Source organism: Zosterops lateralis, assembly GCF_965231275.1.
Source record: "Zosterops lateralis genome assembly, chromosome: 6".
In the NCBI taxonomy this organism is placed as follows: Eukaryota; Metazoa; Chordata; class Aves; order Passeriformes; family Zosteropidae; genus Zosterops; species Zosterops lateralis.
Window position 1 is genome coordinate 21,207,067 of NC_139761.1, and position 19,427 is coordinate 21,226,493.

Genomic DNA, 19,427 nt, shown 5'->3' on the forward strand with positions numbered 1-19,427 from the left:
CTGTGGCATTGAGCATGAAGTCCCAATGTTATTTGCCAATGGGAATGAAATAATAATAATATTCTGTACTTGGAAATAAAGAGCACAAACTCCTGAATTCTTCACCAAGGAAGACTTACAGCAAATTGTCGTTTAGTAAGTTTATTTTTACAAACAAGGGAGTTGAAGTACAGGACAGGGAGAAGAGCATGCTAGAAACAAGATGGAGTGTCAGCAGCAGACCTGAAGTCTGACCTTCAGTCTCCTCTGCTCCTCCCACCAGACCACACTGCCCCAAACGTGCTCTGAAAGTCCCGGCAAAATTCAGACATGATCCTATTGCTAAGTAAAGGTTTCTCACAAGGCAGAAAGAGGGCATAGTTTTAACTGAAATAATAAATAAACAAGGAGATTTGCTTTGACATTAACAATCACTACTCAAGGGAATCTGTGGATTCACTTGGTTTGTCTCTAAGGAGATTAACTGCTGTGATAGTCATTTGATCTAAAAAAAAGCAGCCCTTAGTACTCTCCCAGCTTAGCTACAAAACATTTAACAATTCCAAAAAGTACTGGGCAAAAGTCCAGCTATTTAAAGTTCCACTCTAATTCTAGAAACAGCCAAAAAATTATGCAAATCCTCCTTCCCTTTCTCTTAGTCCCCCAAAAAGCAGAGGAAAAGATTAGATGGCATCCTGAAGCTGCTGATAGTCCATTTAGTTGGAATTGCTTAGATTTAAATATTCTTGGAATTCCTAAATTATTGCTTTTAAAGTTCATTTTAAAGAGAAATATATCTAACCCAAAGTGCAATATTTTCAACAAGGAGACTTTTTTTCTTATAAAGCTTCAAGCATTCAATGTATTTTGTTGGGGTTTTATGTTTGGTTTTGGAATAGGTTTTTTTAAGGAAACATGAGCACAGCTGGAAACAAGACTTTCTAGTGAACTATATTATACTGCAACATCACAGGTGAATTTATGTCAGGAAAGACATAGAACCAATAATCTTTTATATACAAAATTATTTTGGTTATACAGAATTATATTGGATGACAACTTGTAAGACTATCATGAGTCCCTACTCTGCCTCAAGGCCTCATCAATTCCAGTATCTTGGCAGCTTTAGGTTCTGGGTCAATGTCCTAATTTTGAGACAGATCTAAAGTCAAAATGCAAGTATCCAGGGAAAAGATGACTAAAAAAACAGTCCAACCTTATTGATGTTTATTGGTTGAACTACATTCTGTCATGTTTAAATATAGAATTGGATCCCAAATCACCTCTGCCAATTAAATACAATTTGATTTGAAGACAAGTCTTTCTTTGCAAAGAGCTCATCCATCTCATTTAAACATCCTCTCTCTTGCCCAGTCAAGTTGGACCCTTTAAGAATTCAGAATCACTCAGAAACACTCACAGTGAATAAATCAGGAGGCTTAAAAACTTACAGTGCTGCTTAATTGGCAAGGGACTACCTGCTTTCCAGTAATCACCGAAGTACTGCCCTGGCCTCATCAAATATGAAAAGGCATAAACAGATTTCCATTTTCTTGGTCCACTTCTGTGTACCAATTAAAAAATCACTAGCTAAAATACTAAGAAAAGAATGTGACAGCTTCCCATCCACAGTTTTGTTTGTGACCCTTCACCTTCTGCTTCTCCAAGATCCAAACCAATCCTGGCATGAAGCAAGGATTAATTTTGCTTCTGGCACATTTGCCCACTGAAACTGATTTCAAATGAAAAATAAGAAGTGTGATTAGCTAAAATGGCCAATAAGCTCTACTGAGATATTCAAGGACCAGCTGTTCTGAAACGACCTAAAAAAAAAAAAAAAAAAAAAAAAAAAAAAAAAAAAAAAAACACGCACACCAAATAAAGACATATATTCTGACCTTTCGAGACTGACAAACCTAGACCCATTGGTGCATCTCTCTCTACTATATTGATGGGAAAGGTTAAATAAGATAGGATCATTAAGACCCATCCACTGCATAAGAAATGAAATTTTCATCTGCATATAAGCTACTGAAAATAGATTGATTTTCTCCATAAGTAAGAATCCTGTAGTCTCATGAAAGTTTGATGACGGATTTTTTTTCAGACCCAGACATCCTAAGCACGTAGAAATACAGGGATTTACGTGGAGAGGACAAATAATCTTCAGCCCCAAACCCAAATATTGACAAGAAAGACACGAATTCCTGATAATAGAAAAAATTATCCACTGAGCTCTACTAGTAGGGACTTTTTCTGATTCCTGGCACTGATTCTCTTATACTCACGGACACATTTGTTCTTAGCTAGAGTAAAATGTTACCACAAATTACATTGTATAAACTTATATAAAGCTATTAAAGATTGTGTTAATATTGACATTAATAAGAAAATAAACAGGTAACACTGTATTGACAAATTGATTTTTAATTTAATTTTAAATCTTAGTTTCCAAGCCATTTCTGCTCCTCTACCAATCAGCAAGACATCAAATAGCTCCTACTCACCCTGTAAACCTCATTTATCATGCAGCCAATCAACCTTAGCGACTTGATATATTTACCAGCTTTCAGCAAAGTTATTTAACTTTATCATATCTATTTATGTCTGAATTTATATTTCATGATAAAGGCTTCAGGATTTTAAGACTAGCCTACTACCAAATACATCACCTGATACAGTTGTCTGCTAGGAAAAGCAGTCTGTAGATGTGCAAAATTACAGTGGTAAAATCAGAAAAACTTTTCCAAAGTGGAATTGTAGGGTGCTGGATTGATCTGAGTTTGCTTGGGGTTTTTTGATCCTTCCACTTTTCCAGTCCTCAGAGCAAACAGAAGAGTCTCAAGGCAGAGACAAGAAATAAAGTAGAATCTCATAATAGAAAAAAGGGGAAAAAAATCAAAAAGAGGAAAAGAAGACAGCAGAGAATCAAGAAGACTCAGAGAGACTCCAGCCAATTAATTCCAAAGCTATAAAGTTAAAATAATTACACACATACCCACCAGCCTGCACACCTGCACACTCATATGCACACACAAAAGAAAAAGAAAAGAAAAACAAAAGGCTTTCAGAATTAGAATTGTGACATCATGGCAATGGTTAAACCAATTAACAAAACTGAAAGGAAAAGGAGAGAGGTGTAAAGCGTTGGCTGTTGGCAATAGGGTCTATTCCCATAGTAATTAAATGCAACAAGAATATTACTGATAAGATTGAATCATAATTAAGGAAATAATAAAATTTAAAAGGGGGAACAGAAAAAGGATAAGGGAGATGAAAGTAAAGTTATGTCACAAGTTTTTATTATTAAATCAAACTGAGAAAATAATAGAAAATTAATAAAGTGGAAATGAAGATATTGCAGGAGGGATAAATTCCCATCAACTAAAGTTTTTTCTCACTGTCCTTTAGGCACTAAGATCCAGAATAGGTGGAGAAACTCTAGCAATATCACTGAGCTTCCCCATTCCTCTATTACTCTTTCCGACCTGCCTGTCCCAACAAAACAAAACAAAACTCTCCCCAGTGCTTTCTCCCCTTCACCATTACCTGCCGCAAGTTGCGTGTCACCTTAACGTCGTGCCACGCGTTGTCATTGAACTTGCCATTGACCGGCTCCACAATGGCCTCAAAGGCCCCAGACCCCAGGTTAATGACCAAGGAGACTGCACCATCCTTCAGGGCCAGGTTGACGTAGTCAGCTGACTTGCCAGTGTGCAGAATGAGCCCGTTGCGCTGCCACGTCTTGAAGGAGAGCGTGATCTCATCGCTGCTGCTCTGGATGGGGTTCTGCGACAGGTCATAGCAAAGGTACTCGGAACCACGGAAGGTGGCCATGTTCTCATCTCGAGCTGGAGGGGAAGGGAAACAAAAGAACATCAGCAGCCAGCCAGTAAGAGATTTAAGGTTGTCATGAAATTTACACATCCCATGGCACTGTCAACTGTAGAGCTAAATATTGAGGCATGCTAATAAATGTAGAGCTCCTTTTGTAATACAGCTACCAAGAGAATTAACTGCAGGGTCGTCAGTAGCAATGAATTTCAGTGCTGTGTTTTTAGTTCCACTGCAGCACTGTCTCCATAGGGACCATACAACAGTATGCAGTGGAGTCTAGAAAAAGCACATTTTGGGACTGTTGTAAGACATTTCACATCCTTTTTAGGAGAAGGATGGAAAACTTTATTATTCACAACACAACCACCATATACCTGTCAATTAAAAAAACCAACATTTCACAAAGATCAGTATTTAGATTCAGCACTACTGCCATCTGAACTTATCTTAACCTATCTGACAGGAAATTTCAGAGAGACATCAGAATACAATTCTAACAGTGGGTTGTGTTCTGGTATCTCTCCTAAATTGCCCCTTTCTTTCAATTGTATGAGAGACCAAGTGAACAAGAGAACCGCATGAGGCATCCTACAGATTCCTTCTCTAAGAGCATGAGGGAAGTCTGCATAAAATATTTTGTCCATAGATATAGGTAATGTTGCTGGTAAACATATCTGAGAACTTTGCCTGACTGATCACCTTATCCAGGAAATCTGTACTGAATACCATGAAAATCCTTTGTGTGAGCTAGAGGTCTGCTTCCCAGTACCTGAGTTTCCAATCACTCAAAGCCAGTTGTGCTACAGTATTGTGCTTATGTGACATGAGTCAGCTGCATACCCTGATTTTATCCAGTGGATGAAATACAGGAGAGTGATAGGAAGGCTTGGAGGAGGGCTGGCTAGTGCCAGCTGGCAGGAAACGGTACTTGCAATGGAGTCTGTATAGATCCCACCCCCCACTCCATGTTGCAGCACCTTCCTAACTCCCAGCTGTGAAAGCAAGGCTGAGCAGTATATAGTACAAGCAGTCAAGCTATCATTGCTTACAAATCACTGCATAAGTCAAATGCTGGTGCTATTTCCATTGGCATTAATAGTACTTCTCTGCTTCATTTTGTCCCATTTAGTAATCCTAATAAAGATTAGCCAGAATTTATTAGTACAAGACTGAAGGGAAAATACTTGTTGTCATAGCCATTCTCGGAAAATAACTACATGGTAAAATCTGTGTTCTTACAGCATAAACTACTGGTGACAAAACAGCTCAGTATTGCAACTTGCATATATAACACTCTCAAGTGAAAGGTCTGATTTAAGTGGAGATCTTGCAGAAGCATTGTGTGTTTGTACTTCAGTAAGTGAGCCATGTGTCCAGATACTGCTGCAAGCAAACAGCCACCCAAATTACCCCATGCAGCAGCACATGTTGGGAGCCAACTGGCTCAAAAGCAGCTATTTAGAAGAAGATGTGTGGTCCCAGCAGATAAGCTGAGCACAAGTCAGTAGTGCCTGCCCTTTCAGGAAAGGCCAGCAGCATCCTTGGCTGTGGTAGCAAGAATGCAGTCAGCAGACCAAGTGAAGGACACTTGTGAGAACACATCAGGAGTGCCCTGTCCATCAGGAGTGCTCTGTCCAACACTGAGCTCCCTCATATAAAAATTACTTCAAAATACTGGAGTCAGAACAGCATAGAGCTACCACCATACTCAAGGGGTAGTTGATGTGTGTGGAGAGGCTGAGGGAACTGGGTTCACCCTGCCTCAAGGGGAGACAGCTCAAGACAGCAGGAGTCTTTAATGACTTTGTGGAAGAACATAGACAAGACAGGGCCAAATTCTTCTTGGAGTTGTGCAGGATGAGAGGCAACAAATGCAGCTGAACACACACCAAAAAAAAAAAAAAATCTCATTCTATACCAAAAAAATGTTTCATCTTGAGAATGGTCAAACAGTAGGAAGGGCCCAGAGAGACTGAAATCTCCACCCGTAGAAATACTAAAAACTTGATCAGGCAGAGTCCCGAGCTGCTTGAACTAACTGGACCTTCTCTGAGCTAATGGCTGGATTACACAGCCTCTGGAGGTCCCTCCTAAATAATTTGGTTCTTTGATCTTATTTTGAATACATTTAACTACCACCAACAAGTGTTTATGCATGCTTGTTCAGTTTTAAATCAGCCTAAGCACAGGGGGCTTCGATTGACTACAGTTCTGGAAGTCAGAGCCAAGCACTTAACAACCCTCTTCCAACATTGACAATTCCCCTGCCTAGTCACTCCTGATCCAGCTTGTCCTGGGTTGCAGTGTAGGATGTACACAAAGTATTTATTCTATCACCATCTTCATGAACTGTTGAAACCAGGTGGGGCAGTGTTTTCCCAAGCCCCTGCATTTGGGGTGCCTTCTGCTAATGGCCCATCAATGCCCTCCAGGAGTTATCTCTTTTTAATGGGCCATCAAGGACCCACTTCACACTCCACATCCCATTGTGAGATGCTCTGCCCAGGGGGAGGAGCCAAGCATTCTCACCTGGATATAAGCTGGTATGTGGGACAGTGCAAGCAGCACTTACCTACTGGATTCCCAGAGGACCAGAGCTACCAGACCTTTCTACAGGATCACTGCTTCAGGAAGAGCATCTCACCTGGACTGCTTCCACCATCCTGCTCAGGTTGTATTCTGACTCTGTCAGTGGTCCTTTGTGTTATTGCATTTATTTTATTTTATTTTTACATTTCTTCTTATTAAATTATATCTCTGACTTGGAGCCTCTCATTCATTTTGCTTTCAAACCACAACACAGCTGAAGAGAATGTGTTACAAGCAAGTTAGATACATGCTCCATGTACCTGTGTGTAATTACCTGTGGGTAATTCCCATCATATAGCCAGTGTCTGTGGGCAGGAGTCAAACATTGTGAGTCAATTGACAGGAGTCAAACCCACAATCATTGTGAGTGAGCCTTTTCCCAACAGCTGAAGATGTGCAAAGCACTGAACACACATTTGTGAAAGGGGGACATGGGTGAGTTGATTGTTCACTCAGCACAAGACACACTAATAGGGCTCATTTACACTTTCTCAACCACTTAAGTGAAATCTCAATGGTCTACTCAGTACAATGGAGAAGGCGAAGAGCAGATTAGATCTCTAAAGAGTAATTTAAGGCAACTACTGAAGATTTGCCAAAACAGAGCAGAGCAAATTCAAAGAGATATTACTCCTACTTGTACCACTGGTTTTAATATAGGGTGCATTCAACTATGTCATCTGCCTGTTTCCTCCAGTCCTCTGCTGCTCCCTTGTCATAGAGGGGATTCTGTACTTTATCCACCTTTGTATCCTTCCTGTTCTTGGGAGAATGTCAGCTATTTTTGTTTCATATGTTGTTACGGGGGTTTTCTTCCTCCTGTGGCTGTTCTGGAAAACATTCAAATTTTCAGATCACCAAACACTAAAATATCTCTGGGGTTCATTGTGAAATCAAAATTCATTCTTGTCCGTGCCACGACTCATAAGCACAACTCCCAAGGTCAACACATTTTCTAAGACTGTATTTTCCAAACTGCTGATTCCTCAACAGTTTACCAGTGGCTATGTGGTTTAGCAATCTCATGAAAGGCTTCAGCAGTTGGAACCTAATATGTGCACTAAAGAGCTTGACTGTGCAATTCTCTGCAGTGGCTGGGATTTTCAAAGATCCAAGATTTGTACAAAATTGCACTTTTGGACTTAAACCCTCACATATTCAAGATGCAAAAAATCACTTGCATAGAAGCAAAACTCACAATCTTCAAACTAGCACAGGTATTTTCCTTGAATGAATGAGTCACCCATCACTTTAATGCAAAATGTTAACCTTTTTCTAACCAATCCCTAGCAGATACACCCAGCACATTAAGTAGTTACCATCACCACCACACTGCAAAGCCAGTTTTGCAAGTCTCAGACTTGTATCTGTTTAAAACCCAAAACAGCCATCAGCACATATCAGAGGCTGAATGCAGGAACAGAAACAAAAGCACAGCAAACAAGTGGCTAAGCCAAGCTCTTGGCTCTTCTCATTCCTGAAGAAACCCCAGATCTTGCTGAGTCTCAGGTCCCCTGGAGAGGTAAAGACCCCAGGATCTTCCCATACAGTATATAGTTATACTACCTCTTCAGGAAAGCCAGATGGCAATTTTAGCTTCAGTTTTTATGTGCAATGTTGTTGCTGATCCTGTCAGAAAACTTGGCATTTTGATTTATATATGAGGAAACAAATGCACAGACATTTTAATGGGTTTACTCAGAGCCACCAAGAAAATCAATATCAGAGAAAGAATCTGAGTTCAGGAGCTCCTATCTCTCCATCCTGGGTTCATTCCAGAGGGAATTTGTGGAGGGACAAACATACATTCCCTATGACAAACAGACGATTCCATACATTTGTGGAGGGAAACCAATGCCCCATTTTTCTCTAGTCTTTCCAGGATGTCATCCCAGCTAAGCTGTAGAGAAAGCAGCCTCCAAAGTTTTGGATGATTCTTGAAAATAAATACTTCATGACTCAAAGCTGAAAACAGCAAACCCTAGAAGCACCCATTTTGCTCAGGGGCATGAAATTTAAAATTCAATTTCATGTAATGGGAATTTTGGTCCCAGACACAAATAAGAAATATTTAGAAAAATACAAAATGGGCAGTGACTTTCCTGAAGTCTCCTGAAGAAAACCTCAAGTAGCTCTCCTAAAACCAAGGGTCACCCCTCTCACCTTCACTCCATTACAGATGTTCTGTGAGGCAGTCCCTATCTTACTGGGGTTTGGTTTACAGTCAATTTACGTGACTGAATATTAAAAATAATGAAAGTCCTCAGAAGTGGTCAAAGCATCTTGCCCAGACTGATGTCATTAAAACAAACCTCTAGGCTTAGTAGCTTAGTAAAAAAATCAGGCTTTTATTTTAAAGAGATGGTGACAGAATCCAGTAGTTGCTAAAAGCAGATTACTGCCACCTCCATTTAGCCTTTTGCTGCATCCCTTCTTTCCAGCCTTTGAACAGGAAAAATAATACATCCAAATAATTGATTTTTTTTTTCTAGTCTAACCATTCTTCACAACACCTGATCAGACCAGTAGCATCACCCATCAGACTCTCTCATAAGGTCCCATGCCTTTTCTCTCACAAGCACACTTTTGTTGCCTTAATAGTCAAAACAAATACTGGTTTTAAAAGTCTTAAAGATATTATTGAATTACCTAAATACATTAGAAATAAACGACAATACATTCTTCAGCACATGAAGCATCTTCCAAGCACCACCAACAGTGATACTGATATGTGGAAGCTGTGAGAGCCATATCATAGCCTGCATTTATATTCCACAAAGCATAAAGTAAGAACACACATTAATGTCATAATGAGATGACTGAACTGATTGCATTGATTAAATCTTAGAAAAAGAATATGATTTCTAACCTCAAAGAAATTATGGGAATAATTTTTCAGAAGAGAAAGAAATTTTGCTGTTGAAAAAAAAATGTCTGTAAAATCACAGAATGATGTTATCATGGATAAAATTAAGTGGTGAGCTGGAGTCCTACAGGAAAAAGAGTAGTCTCTTAAATGCTCACTAACTTTAAGCCATTCTGGGAAATGTTACATTTTTCAGAAATAGTGTCATTTATTGTTTCCTCAGGCTCCACATGCTCACTTACTACATCTACATAATTTGTAACTTGGCAGCAGAGAGGAATCAGCATAACAACATCAGAAACAGTGTGGGGAAGAATCAATGCAAGACAATTCCTATCATGATTAAAAGACGCAAAGAGCCCACAGCAAAGGTGAGATGCAGTCAACAGCCAGTGCTCTTTCAATGCCAAACTCAAATTTTGCACATAGTGTAGCTGCTCTAATCTTATGCAAAAAGCTCTTTCACCTCACCAGTAAGAGCAAAGGAAGCATTAATGTTCCACCAGAGAACATCAAGTGCCTTGCATGAATCATGACCTCTACTCTCTTATCTGCTACTTTACCCATTACCCTTTAAGTCTAAAACAGAATGCTTGTTAAAAGGTCCTCAAATTTAAGTCCAGAGGAGATCAAGGAGACTTGGCAATACAATGAATGTTCAGGGGTTTTTGTCGAACCTGACTAATCTATTATTTCCCTGTGCAGCTAAGCTCTTAATGAAAACAAGAGGAAGAACTGCTTTATCTGAAGATACTGCATGAGAGCTCTGGAACTGCATGTTCTACCTCTGCCTTTGTCTGCCGATGTCCTTGGATGATGCTCTTTGGGCTGGCTCCAACACAGAGGAGAGTCTGACCTGTGGGACCACAAACCATGCCTAAGAGGTCTAGGATCAGCCCTGCAGAGTGACTTATTTCACCTGATGAATTTGGACCACTGCACAGCAAAGACTGAGTGCAAGGGAAGGAAGAGGGATGACAGTGCCTGAATCTTTAGCCCAAAGAAAGGAGAAATTTTCCCTTGGCTCCTGATCCTCAAAATAGTTGATGTGTACTAAATGTATAAAGCAGTTTCCATACATCACTGTCACATACCAGTGGCAGAGTTAGTAGACTGTTAGAAGTACAACTGCCCTATATTTCTGAAGTATGCACCTATCAAATATACAGTTAGAGATCTTATCATCTAAATAAATAAATATGCACCCAAATGAAAAGCTCTTTTGTTTGTCAATGCTGGGAATGTCCTTTTCACTCAACAGTATATTGCAGTTGTTTGACAAAATCTCTACTGAGAGGAAAAAACGTAAATCAGTTATATCACACAAAATCTCCTACTTAGTCCACATATTGAGCATAGACAGATTTTTTTAAACTAGTTTTGCCAATTATATGATCTACAGGTTCCCTACTCATTCGCTGAACCAGACTTTTTCTGAGGAGAAGCAAAAAACAGAATACCTGAACTCCTCCAATACTGCATACAAAATAGACAAAAAATACAGCCATAAAAACCTTTTAGCTAAAATGTTTTGATGACAAAAGTATTAATACTACAATAATGAAAATGAATAAATGACATGTCTGCAAAAGATTATAGCATATGTCTGGTAACATCATTATTTTAAATTGCTCATTAAAATTGATCTAAATGACAAAGTAGAGTCATGGAAGTCAGAACCCCAGCTTTTTATCCTCAACTCAGTCACTGATTCACTGTGCAACCTGAGGCACTTAATTAACCTCGGCTGTACTATAAAGATAACAAAAATATAGGTTAAGTCCTTGAGACCTATGGGAAAAGAACACTGTGAGTTTAATAAAAGTCTGAAAACCAAGAAATGTTCCATATCTGTTAGGAAAAGCTTTGTACCAATCCAGTGTATATGCAGCGTACAAAGTATCTTGAGCATCCTCTTCTCCACCTATTTTCCATTGTTTGCTAAATACAAACAACTGTACTGTTATCAGTGTGTGATGTTGCATTGTCTGACAAAGAAATTATAAACTCCAGGTATTGGTCTGACCATGGCACTATGTACTTAGAGCTGTGCTTGTTCTTTATGTTCTGATTAGCTGAACATAGGGACTAAAAAAAACAATTCTGTGCCAATGTCTTCCTTAATCCAAAATGAAGTTTAAGAATTTTGGTTTATACGTCCTTAAAAATATATTTCGCAAAAAATAGAGCTCAACTTTAAAATGAAAGCACGAAACATGTTTATTTTGAAATGAATGATGCTGAATAAATCAATTTTTTAAATAATTTGCCTGAAAGAATTTGATATAGTCATATAAATTCACAATTTGTTTTGGTTGAACAAAGTATACCTTCTCTTTTCATTTCTCTGAACAATTTTGCTACTCTCACTCCTAGTTCCAGAAGGCAGAGAAAAAGCAAAGTATTGCTACAAATTTTGTCAAGAGATATGATGATGATTTGCTGAGCATAAGACCTCCTCTAGATTCCTCAATGCTAAGCATGGGTGAGGGCAATTCCCACTGCTGCTGTATTTACTTTTTCTTATGTTTTTATTTCACAATGCAATTCTTATAGTTTTCTTATTTTTCTGCTGTGTTACCCTAAAACATAACCACTGAACACATCACCCAGTAGAAACATTTCCTCACAGGCTGAATGTTCAGCAAAGTGCAAGATGACAAGAGAGAACATCACAGTACCACAGCCATAAAATCCCAGGTCTAACACATTCACCAGCCCTGTTCTCGCAGAGGTGTCTCTACTGCTGGGTTGCATCCTGGTCCATCTAGCTCTCTGTGTAGGGCACACATGACAGCAAGGTAAGAGTGTGTAAGCAAACAGCTGAGCTCTTAATTCATCAGCTTCTCATCGATGTATTCTTGACCAAAACTGCTGTTTCTTTACACAGACAAAAAAATAAAAAAAAAATAAAAAAAAAAAATCGCCAAACCTTGAAGCAACTTTTTGCAGGCCAACAACCAACACCATATTCACTCCCCAAGAGAGATTTACTGTTCTTCAGCAGCAATCTGTATCCCAGCTGCAATTCCCAATTTCACACTACCCTTACTCTTCAAGCCTATTAAAAATCAGAAGTCAAACACCAAATAATAATCTTCATTGTAAGCATTTAGACTGTTTATTAGTGGCTGCAGATTCGAGAGCACTAACATTCAGCTATTAAAATGGTGCACTTGGCATCCTTACCACATTGAAGACAAGGTCTTGCCAAAAATTTTTGACCTTAATAAAAAATCATACCATTAGAGAGAAGAACATTAGGTAGGTTCACAGTCTTCCCTAAATGTGTGGTATGTTTAGTCCTGCTTGGGAGGAAAAACATGAAGGCGTTTGGAGGGAGTCTTCCAAGACTGACGCAGGAATGAACAAAACAAGTTGAAAGGGCATTCAGAACTAAAGTACATATAAGGAGCCCAACAGGAGGCAAAATTCCTTCTGTTGAACAGCATTATTTTAGAGAACTGCTGAAAGCTGACAAAGAAAGGGGCAGAAGGGAGAGAGGCACCACTGCCAGAGTGAGTGTGTGCTGCTGCATGTCCATGGGCGTGTGCTGGCAGCAGCCTTCCAGCAAGCGTCGCACTTGCTGCTGAGCAGGGAGCCCCTTGGGCATCCTTCCAGCGGGAAGTGGGAGTAGAAAAATAGTTACCACTAATCACTGTAATAACACAATAATGATCCACAAAATTATCCTTTTCAATACCAGTGAGCAGTATTGAAAGCCGTGCCCATGGGAAAGGGGAGATGCGAAGGAAGGTGAAAAGCACAAGTGCAGTGGAGGAGAGATAAGAGCGGGGCAGGGCAGCACCAGTGGTATCAGAGAGACTGCGGTAATGTCAGCTTCCCACAGCTCCTGTGTTACTGGAGAGTGGGTACATGTGAACCCCAGAACTGCCAGGATATCAAAATACACTGCCAAACACTACTGCTGCCCTTCATTTAGGCTCGTTATGAGACATCATTAGGATCATTTATGCAAGTAGCAGTATCCAAACTCAATTTGAGGCAGAATTATTCCTCTCAAACAAAGCCACAGGCAAGAGACTGTTACAAGCTGGCAGAGCAGCTTTGACCAGTAATTATTTAGGGGCAAAAATGTGTGCATCTGTATGCAATAAGAAACATGCTAGGTTTCTGCTATGTGTATACAGCAGCATGTTCCATGAGTGTTTACCAGGGCAATGGACACATATATGCAGTATAGGAAAGACAGTTGCCTACAAAGCATATTTCTGTGGAAAGGCAGACAAAGTACAGCTGAACAAACACAATAAATAGACATGAAGAGGAGGTGTGCCCTTTGTTACAGCACGAACAAAAGCAACCTTAGTGTGAAGAGATTTACAAGAGCAAGAAACACACAAAATCAGGTTGAAGTGTATGTGCACTTATGTACATGCAAAATAGGGGATTATTAACATCCTTACACAACTTACAGTACACATGTGAGGCAGGAATGAACTGCATTTTCCCCATGTAACTTCAGAGCACACACACATGAGGACTTATGCACGTATGTACACAGAAAAAAATGAATGTGTGTCCTGCCCAGGTGTAAACACTGGAGTGAATGCACACAATCTCAGGGCATAAGCACAGATGTCCACGGTGCACAAGGATGCAAGTGTGGTGAAAGCGTATGGAACTGGCACGGTGCACAGGGCTGAGAGGGAGGGTGTGCCAGTGTTTCTCGCGCATGCTCCAACTCCATCCTGGGCTTTTCTCCTTCCTGATTTAGGAGGCTTTTTTGCGGCAGAGCAGACTCCATGTCTACAGGGAAGGTGCTTAATGAGTCAAATCCAATCTCTCGAATGCCTTATCAGTTGTGGACAGGCCTGTTTCTGACAGCTGACCTTTCTCACTGCACAAAACCCACACACCACAAACAATTAACGCAATGCTGAAAACACAAAGCTGAAGGAAGGGAAGACTCTAGATCACTATAGACAGCACTACATCAGAGGGAAGAGAGTGATGCACATAAAAATGACAGAAAGCATCTATATAAGGGTTTCATTCCACCTTTTTTTGCCGCAAACACACTTTATTACCATCTTTACAGCTTGGCTGTAGCAAAGTTATGTGCAAAAAACAAGGGTCATGTAAAACAAGAATGAAAAGCGTAGAGAACAGGGAACGTTTTTGTGATGTATATGACATTAAGCCCATGCACAAATAAATCTATGTCTGAATAAATACATCCAAAACTGATATAAAGAACAGAGTTCCTTACTAAAAAAATAAAGCATTCAGAGCAGAGGAGGTGAAGACAAGTACCAGCCTGCTCTCCTATACCTCTGCTGTTACAGGACTAATTCCTAAGAAAACACACATTAATACATTCACTAAAAAATCTAAACTGGATATTGCCTGAATTACAAACACCTAAAATAACAGAACTATCAAATAGTCCCTTCAATAATGACAGAGAGGCTTCATCCCATGAAGAGTGCAATGCCAGTTCCAGGAGGTTGCTATTTTTGGGAGGCACAAACACCTAAACATTAAATGAACTGTTTAGCCAGTTGTACAAGGGATTTGTTGCTCAAAAAAAGGGTCAGAAAAAATCTGCATGTTTTTAGCTCTGCTCTCACATCAGCACAAGATTTGGGCAAACCATACACACTGCATTTTCTGAAATCTCTCTTCACTATCAGAATTTTCTGCAATAGGCACATTCTACCCACATGCTTGAAGATCAAGACTATTGTATCTCAGGAGCTGATGCTAAGGACATAGAATCCACATCCTAATTTGAAAAAGGAGACATCTATCTTTTGCATAATAGTTTCCCTGTATGTGCAAAAGAGCACCATTATCATGTTTTGGTTTTTTACTATTATTTAATGCAATGGCATAACCTCCAAAAGGAACATGTTTCTTCTATCTTAACAACTCCTTACATGTTCAAAACAGAAGCTAGATGACACTGAAGAAAGCTCACAGAAAAAAAAGTTTGCTGGACAGTTCACAGAAAAAAAGTTTGCCAGAAGCTCCACACAAGTCATCTGGATGCAGCATCTAATTCATCTAGACATCTGTGGAAAACTAAGCGTGCTTTTGAAGATTTTGCATGCAACCCAGACAAGACTGACACAGGAGTGGGTTAAGAGGTACAAAAAGTCATTTAAGGTCAGAGACTGGGGGAAGCTCAACAGCAGTGCAAAATATGTGTCAGTTTAGCATCTCTGACTGGTAGTGATGCTGATGAACAGAAAAGGTATTCAGGCAAAAGTATTCCAGTTAATCACTGGAAGTACATAAGATCTCTTCAAAACTCAACAAATCAAAAGAGATTTTAAGAATAAATATTTCATCATAGTAGAGGATTTTTGTACTCAAGCAAAAACATTATGTCACGATTGTAAGTCTTTCTTAGCTACTCCCATGTGGTCTTTTCATATATACATATTATATCCATTTATTTCAATGCAATAAAAATTGATGCTTAGTATATACTGTAATTACCTTTAAATACTTATCAGCTCATCTGTTTTCATAAATTTCTGAAATTATCTATGCTATTTGGAATAATAGATAACAGCCATTCTATCAGCTCATTCAAAATTAGTAACTTCATATCATCAGTGAAATGACTTTCATATCTTGATGTGACAGCACCAAAAACAAGCCCAGCTGTTTTCATTAGTTCAAGCTACTGAGTAATGCAATCTTATTAAAGCCTTGTACACATTATCAAGACAGTATATCAACTAAAAACAATAAAAACAACAGCCAAACCAGTGCCTCCCTTCAGTACTATAAGCCAAATTCTAAACTCACTGGCCTTGATAAAAATAAGGAGCAGTTTTATGGCAATCAGTGAGGGTAATACCGCTGGATGTAAGACAGCGATCATGCTGGTATCCGTGTTCAGGTTATTTTTCTTAAGCCTGTTGCTAGAAGGTCAGAACTGATGTAATTCTTATTCTTACAAGCAAAGCCCAACTGTTATAAAAATTATTTTTCAAATCTCTCTGCAGGAGATGTGACACTGCTCTTATGCTACAACTACTGTTGAAAAACCTGTGCTTCTCTTTCAGTTCAGAAAGGTGCTGCTATTATTTTCCTGGAGATGAGCTCACCCTAGAGGGTCTTGACTTATGTGGTTTTGGGGTTTGGGACTTGGTTTCTTTTTTAGTAGCAAAGACTCTCATTCTTATCTAAACACCAGGGGTATTTGTATATTTTATAAATATTTTCTAATTCCCATTTTACTGAAGTGTTGTCCCCATTTTCCCATACATTAACAACTCCATTAACCCACAGACACAACAGTCTTGTCATTTTGATAGTGAAAGCTAGTCAGAGACTTTGAGAGCAGTTTTGGTCATGACCCATAGACCAAACCTTTGTGTATCCCATGCATGTGGCCAGCATGAGGGCTTGTTGAAGCCCTTGCTATGTGAAAAACATCCCTGTGTTTAAAATACAAGACAATTCTGAAAGCGGACTCTGCTAGTTTGTAACCTCAAGAGCCTCCAGATTAATTGCCTCTTGACAGCTCTCTCGTCAAATGTGCTCATTCCAACAAAAAAATAAGTGTTAGTGGTTTTTTTCCCTGTAACTTCTATGTCTGCCACTACTTTGTAGAATCACAGAGAAGCCGAAATATTTCTTCATGCTATCTCTAGCAACAGAATTTTGTCAAAACAAGTTCTACCCATACCTTCACAACACCATGATCTATTACGGGGCTGCTGAAAAAGGACTGTTGGCAAAATTTGGCCTTCACATTGTAATTTTAAGAGCTTTCCTGTTAAAGCGTATGTCAGAACAAGGTATAACTTATTTTCTCACAACTCTGTTGGCTCTGCAGAACTAAAAAAATAAGAGGGATGAAATCATATAACATTATATTAATATAGTTGATCTATCTATATATACATATATATGCAGTTTTATCATTACACACAGATGACACAAAAAAAAGTAAAGAAACCTCACTAAATATTTTTTCCAGATTTTACATATTTTTTTCTTGTTTGCGACTATACATCAATCCCACAAAGGAACTGAACAAAAGAGAACCATATAACTTAACTAGTCTGGGAAGACAAAGGAGGAAGAGAACTCACAGCATTTAGTACATACCAATACTGAAAGCTTTTTTACAATTACCTGACCATTTGCAACATTGAGCTTTACCATCTGCAGCCCACAGAGGATCACAATTGTTCCTGCTGTTGCCTATACACTTTCTTGGAGCAATGCTTTCCTGTTTCTTTGTCCTATGATGATGAGCAGATTTTGAAATTCTGTTATCTGCTTGGCTTGACCATAGCATGATGTATAAATCGTAAGACATAGTTGTGCCCTCCTCACCTGGGAATGTCTTCTTAAAATGGCCTTCACAAGGAATGCTAGTTAAAACAAGTTCTCAAGCTGCAGAGATAGCAGCAGACAAATATTAGTGTTGTCCACTGTATTTCATATCATCTAGTAAAACAAGATTGTTGGCCCCTAAGATTCTGTTCTTAGTGGGGGTAAATTAAGAACTCATTTCCAAGTTCTTATGAGAACTGCAGGAACTCCATAAAGTTCCTTTAGTTGTGGGTGGTTTATATATACGTGCTAAAATTGCTTCATCTGCCAGAACTGAGGCTGTTCAGCCCCAAAAGACAGAAATGATCCTTGACAGGAACTGTAATTTCCCACCAGCTACAATTTCTAATAGTCATGCAAGCACTGGTCAGAACAGGCTGTAGTCAGCCTTGCTGACCCTTCAAGTGGTTACAGCCCTGCAGGCTTATAAACCTCTAGACTCCACCTGTACCTGCTTTTTCACCTCTATAAAATAGAGCTCTGTCTATTGGTTGTAACAATTACTCTTTCCAGAGCAGAACATACCTTGCATGTACAGATCAGCATTCCATAACCACTGAGGACTAAAACACAGTTGGGACATGACCTTTCTTAATTGCAAGGGGAGTTTTAAAGGGGCAGAAAGATATTACAGCAATGGGAAACTTGACTTCTACGCATCAAGGAGTAACCCTGACTGAGAGGTGGGGCACTTGTGTCTCTGTGCACTAGGCAAGCATGTGGAATACATCACATCAACTCCTTCATGGCAGCTGCCCACATGCATCACCTTACTCTTCAGTAAACACAAGGCAACTCATGCCTCAATGTGAATACTTAGCTTGCTTTCCCTTAGAATTAAAAGAGTACATGTGTTTGTTTTTTAATAGGCAAATTCAGTCTAACTTGCTTCTGAGTGATTTGTTTTTATGGTAATAATCTAAGCCAGTTACCTACCTTCCAGCATTGCCCATCTGGTATTCTTTTTAAATTCTTTCAGCATTTCAGTTTTTCATTGAACTCTTCTTGGACTCTTCCGAAGTGCTAGAGATGAATGCACCATTTCCTGAGTTGAACTTCAAATGTCAATGGCTCCAGCCCTCCATCACCTGCCTGGCTGGATCTACTACAAATCACTAACTCATAAACACAATCCATAACCTGTAACATCTGAGTTTATCAGTTATTTTCCCACAGCTGCATCTGCCTGCCTGATGTGTTAGGCCTCCATTGGGATCGACATACACCTCTGATAAAGGAATGTTCATTTGCTAACTGCTTCATATTGATGTGTTTACACTGAACACAAGCACAGAGGGAAAGGGAATAACAGATAAAGGACCAGTTAAGCAAGTTATTTTTATAACACTTTTAATATTCATGTGGTTACAAACAGTCTTCATGGCTTTATTTCAATGGGAAAAGTTACAATGAGAAGATTTTTTATTTTTTTTTACCAACTGGCATCACTCCGTAGCAATCGGCTTTAAAAGCAGATACATTGGAAATAATTCATACTTTATGCTCCTGCTTGCTTCTAAAATGTAAAAACGCCCTTACACAGTGATGAATAAAAGCTCAGATTATAAAATCAACAGATGACCACATGAAAATATGTCCAGTTAGTATCAGAGCATCAACCTCACTGCAGATTTTGCCAGACAGTTTGTTAGATCTTACAAACGATCTCCTAGAGGTCCCTAACTTTGCCTTCTGCTGACAACTATTTCTGTGGCCCACTCAGTGCACTGGGTTGCTTACTTCGAAGCAGTCACATGGCTGTGTGGGAGCAGACCACTGGATGGGCAAACTATAAATGGCACATACGTGATAAATGTGTATCACAAAACAA

General features: G+C 39.3%; 1 protein-coding gene across 1 annotated transcript in view; it reads right to left on the reverse strand.

The window, feature by feature from the left end:
• The window catches only part of NRXN3 (neurexin 3), a gene marked incomplete at both ends in the record, with an annotated part of 894,319 nt that overhangs the window by 691,368 nt on the left and 183,524 nt on the right, over window positions 1–19,427 (reverse strand). The window contains one exon of the mRNA XM_083864468.1: window positions 3,529–3,830. Coding sequence (XP_083720594.1) covers window positions 3,529–3,830 — 302 coding nt within the window. The remainder of the gene's footprint in view (window positions 1–3,528; window positions 3,831–19,427) is intronic.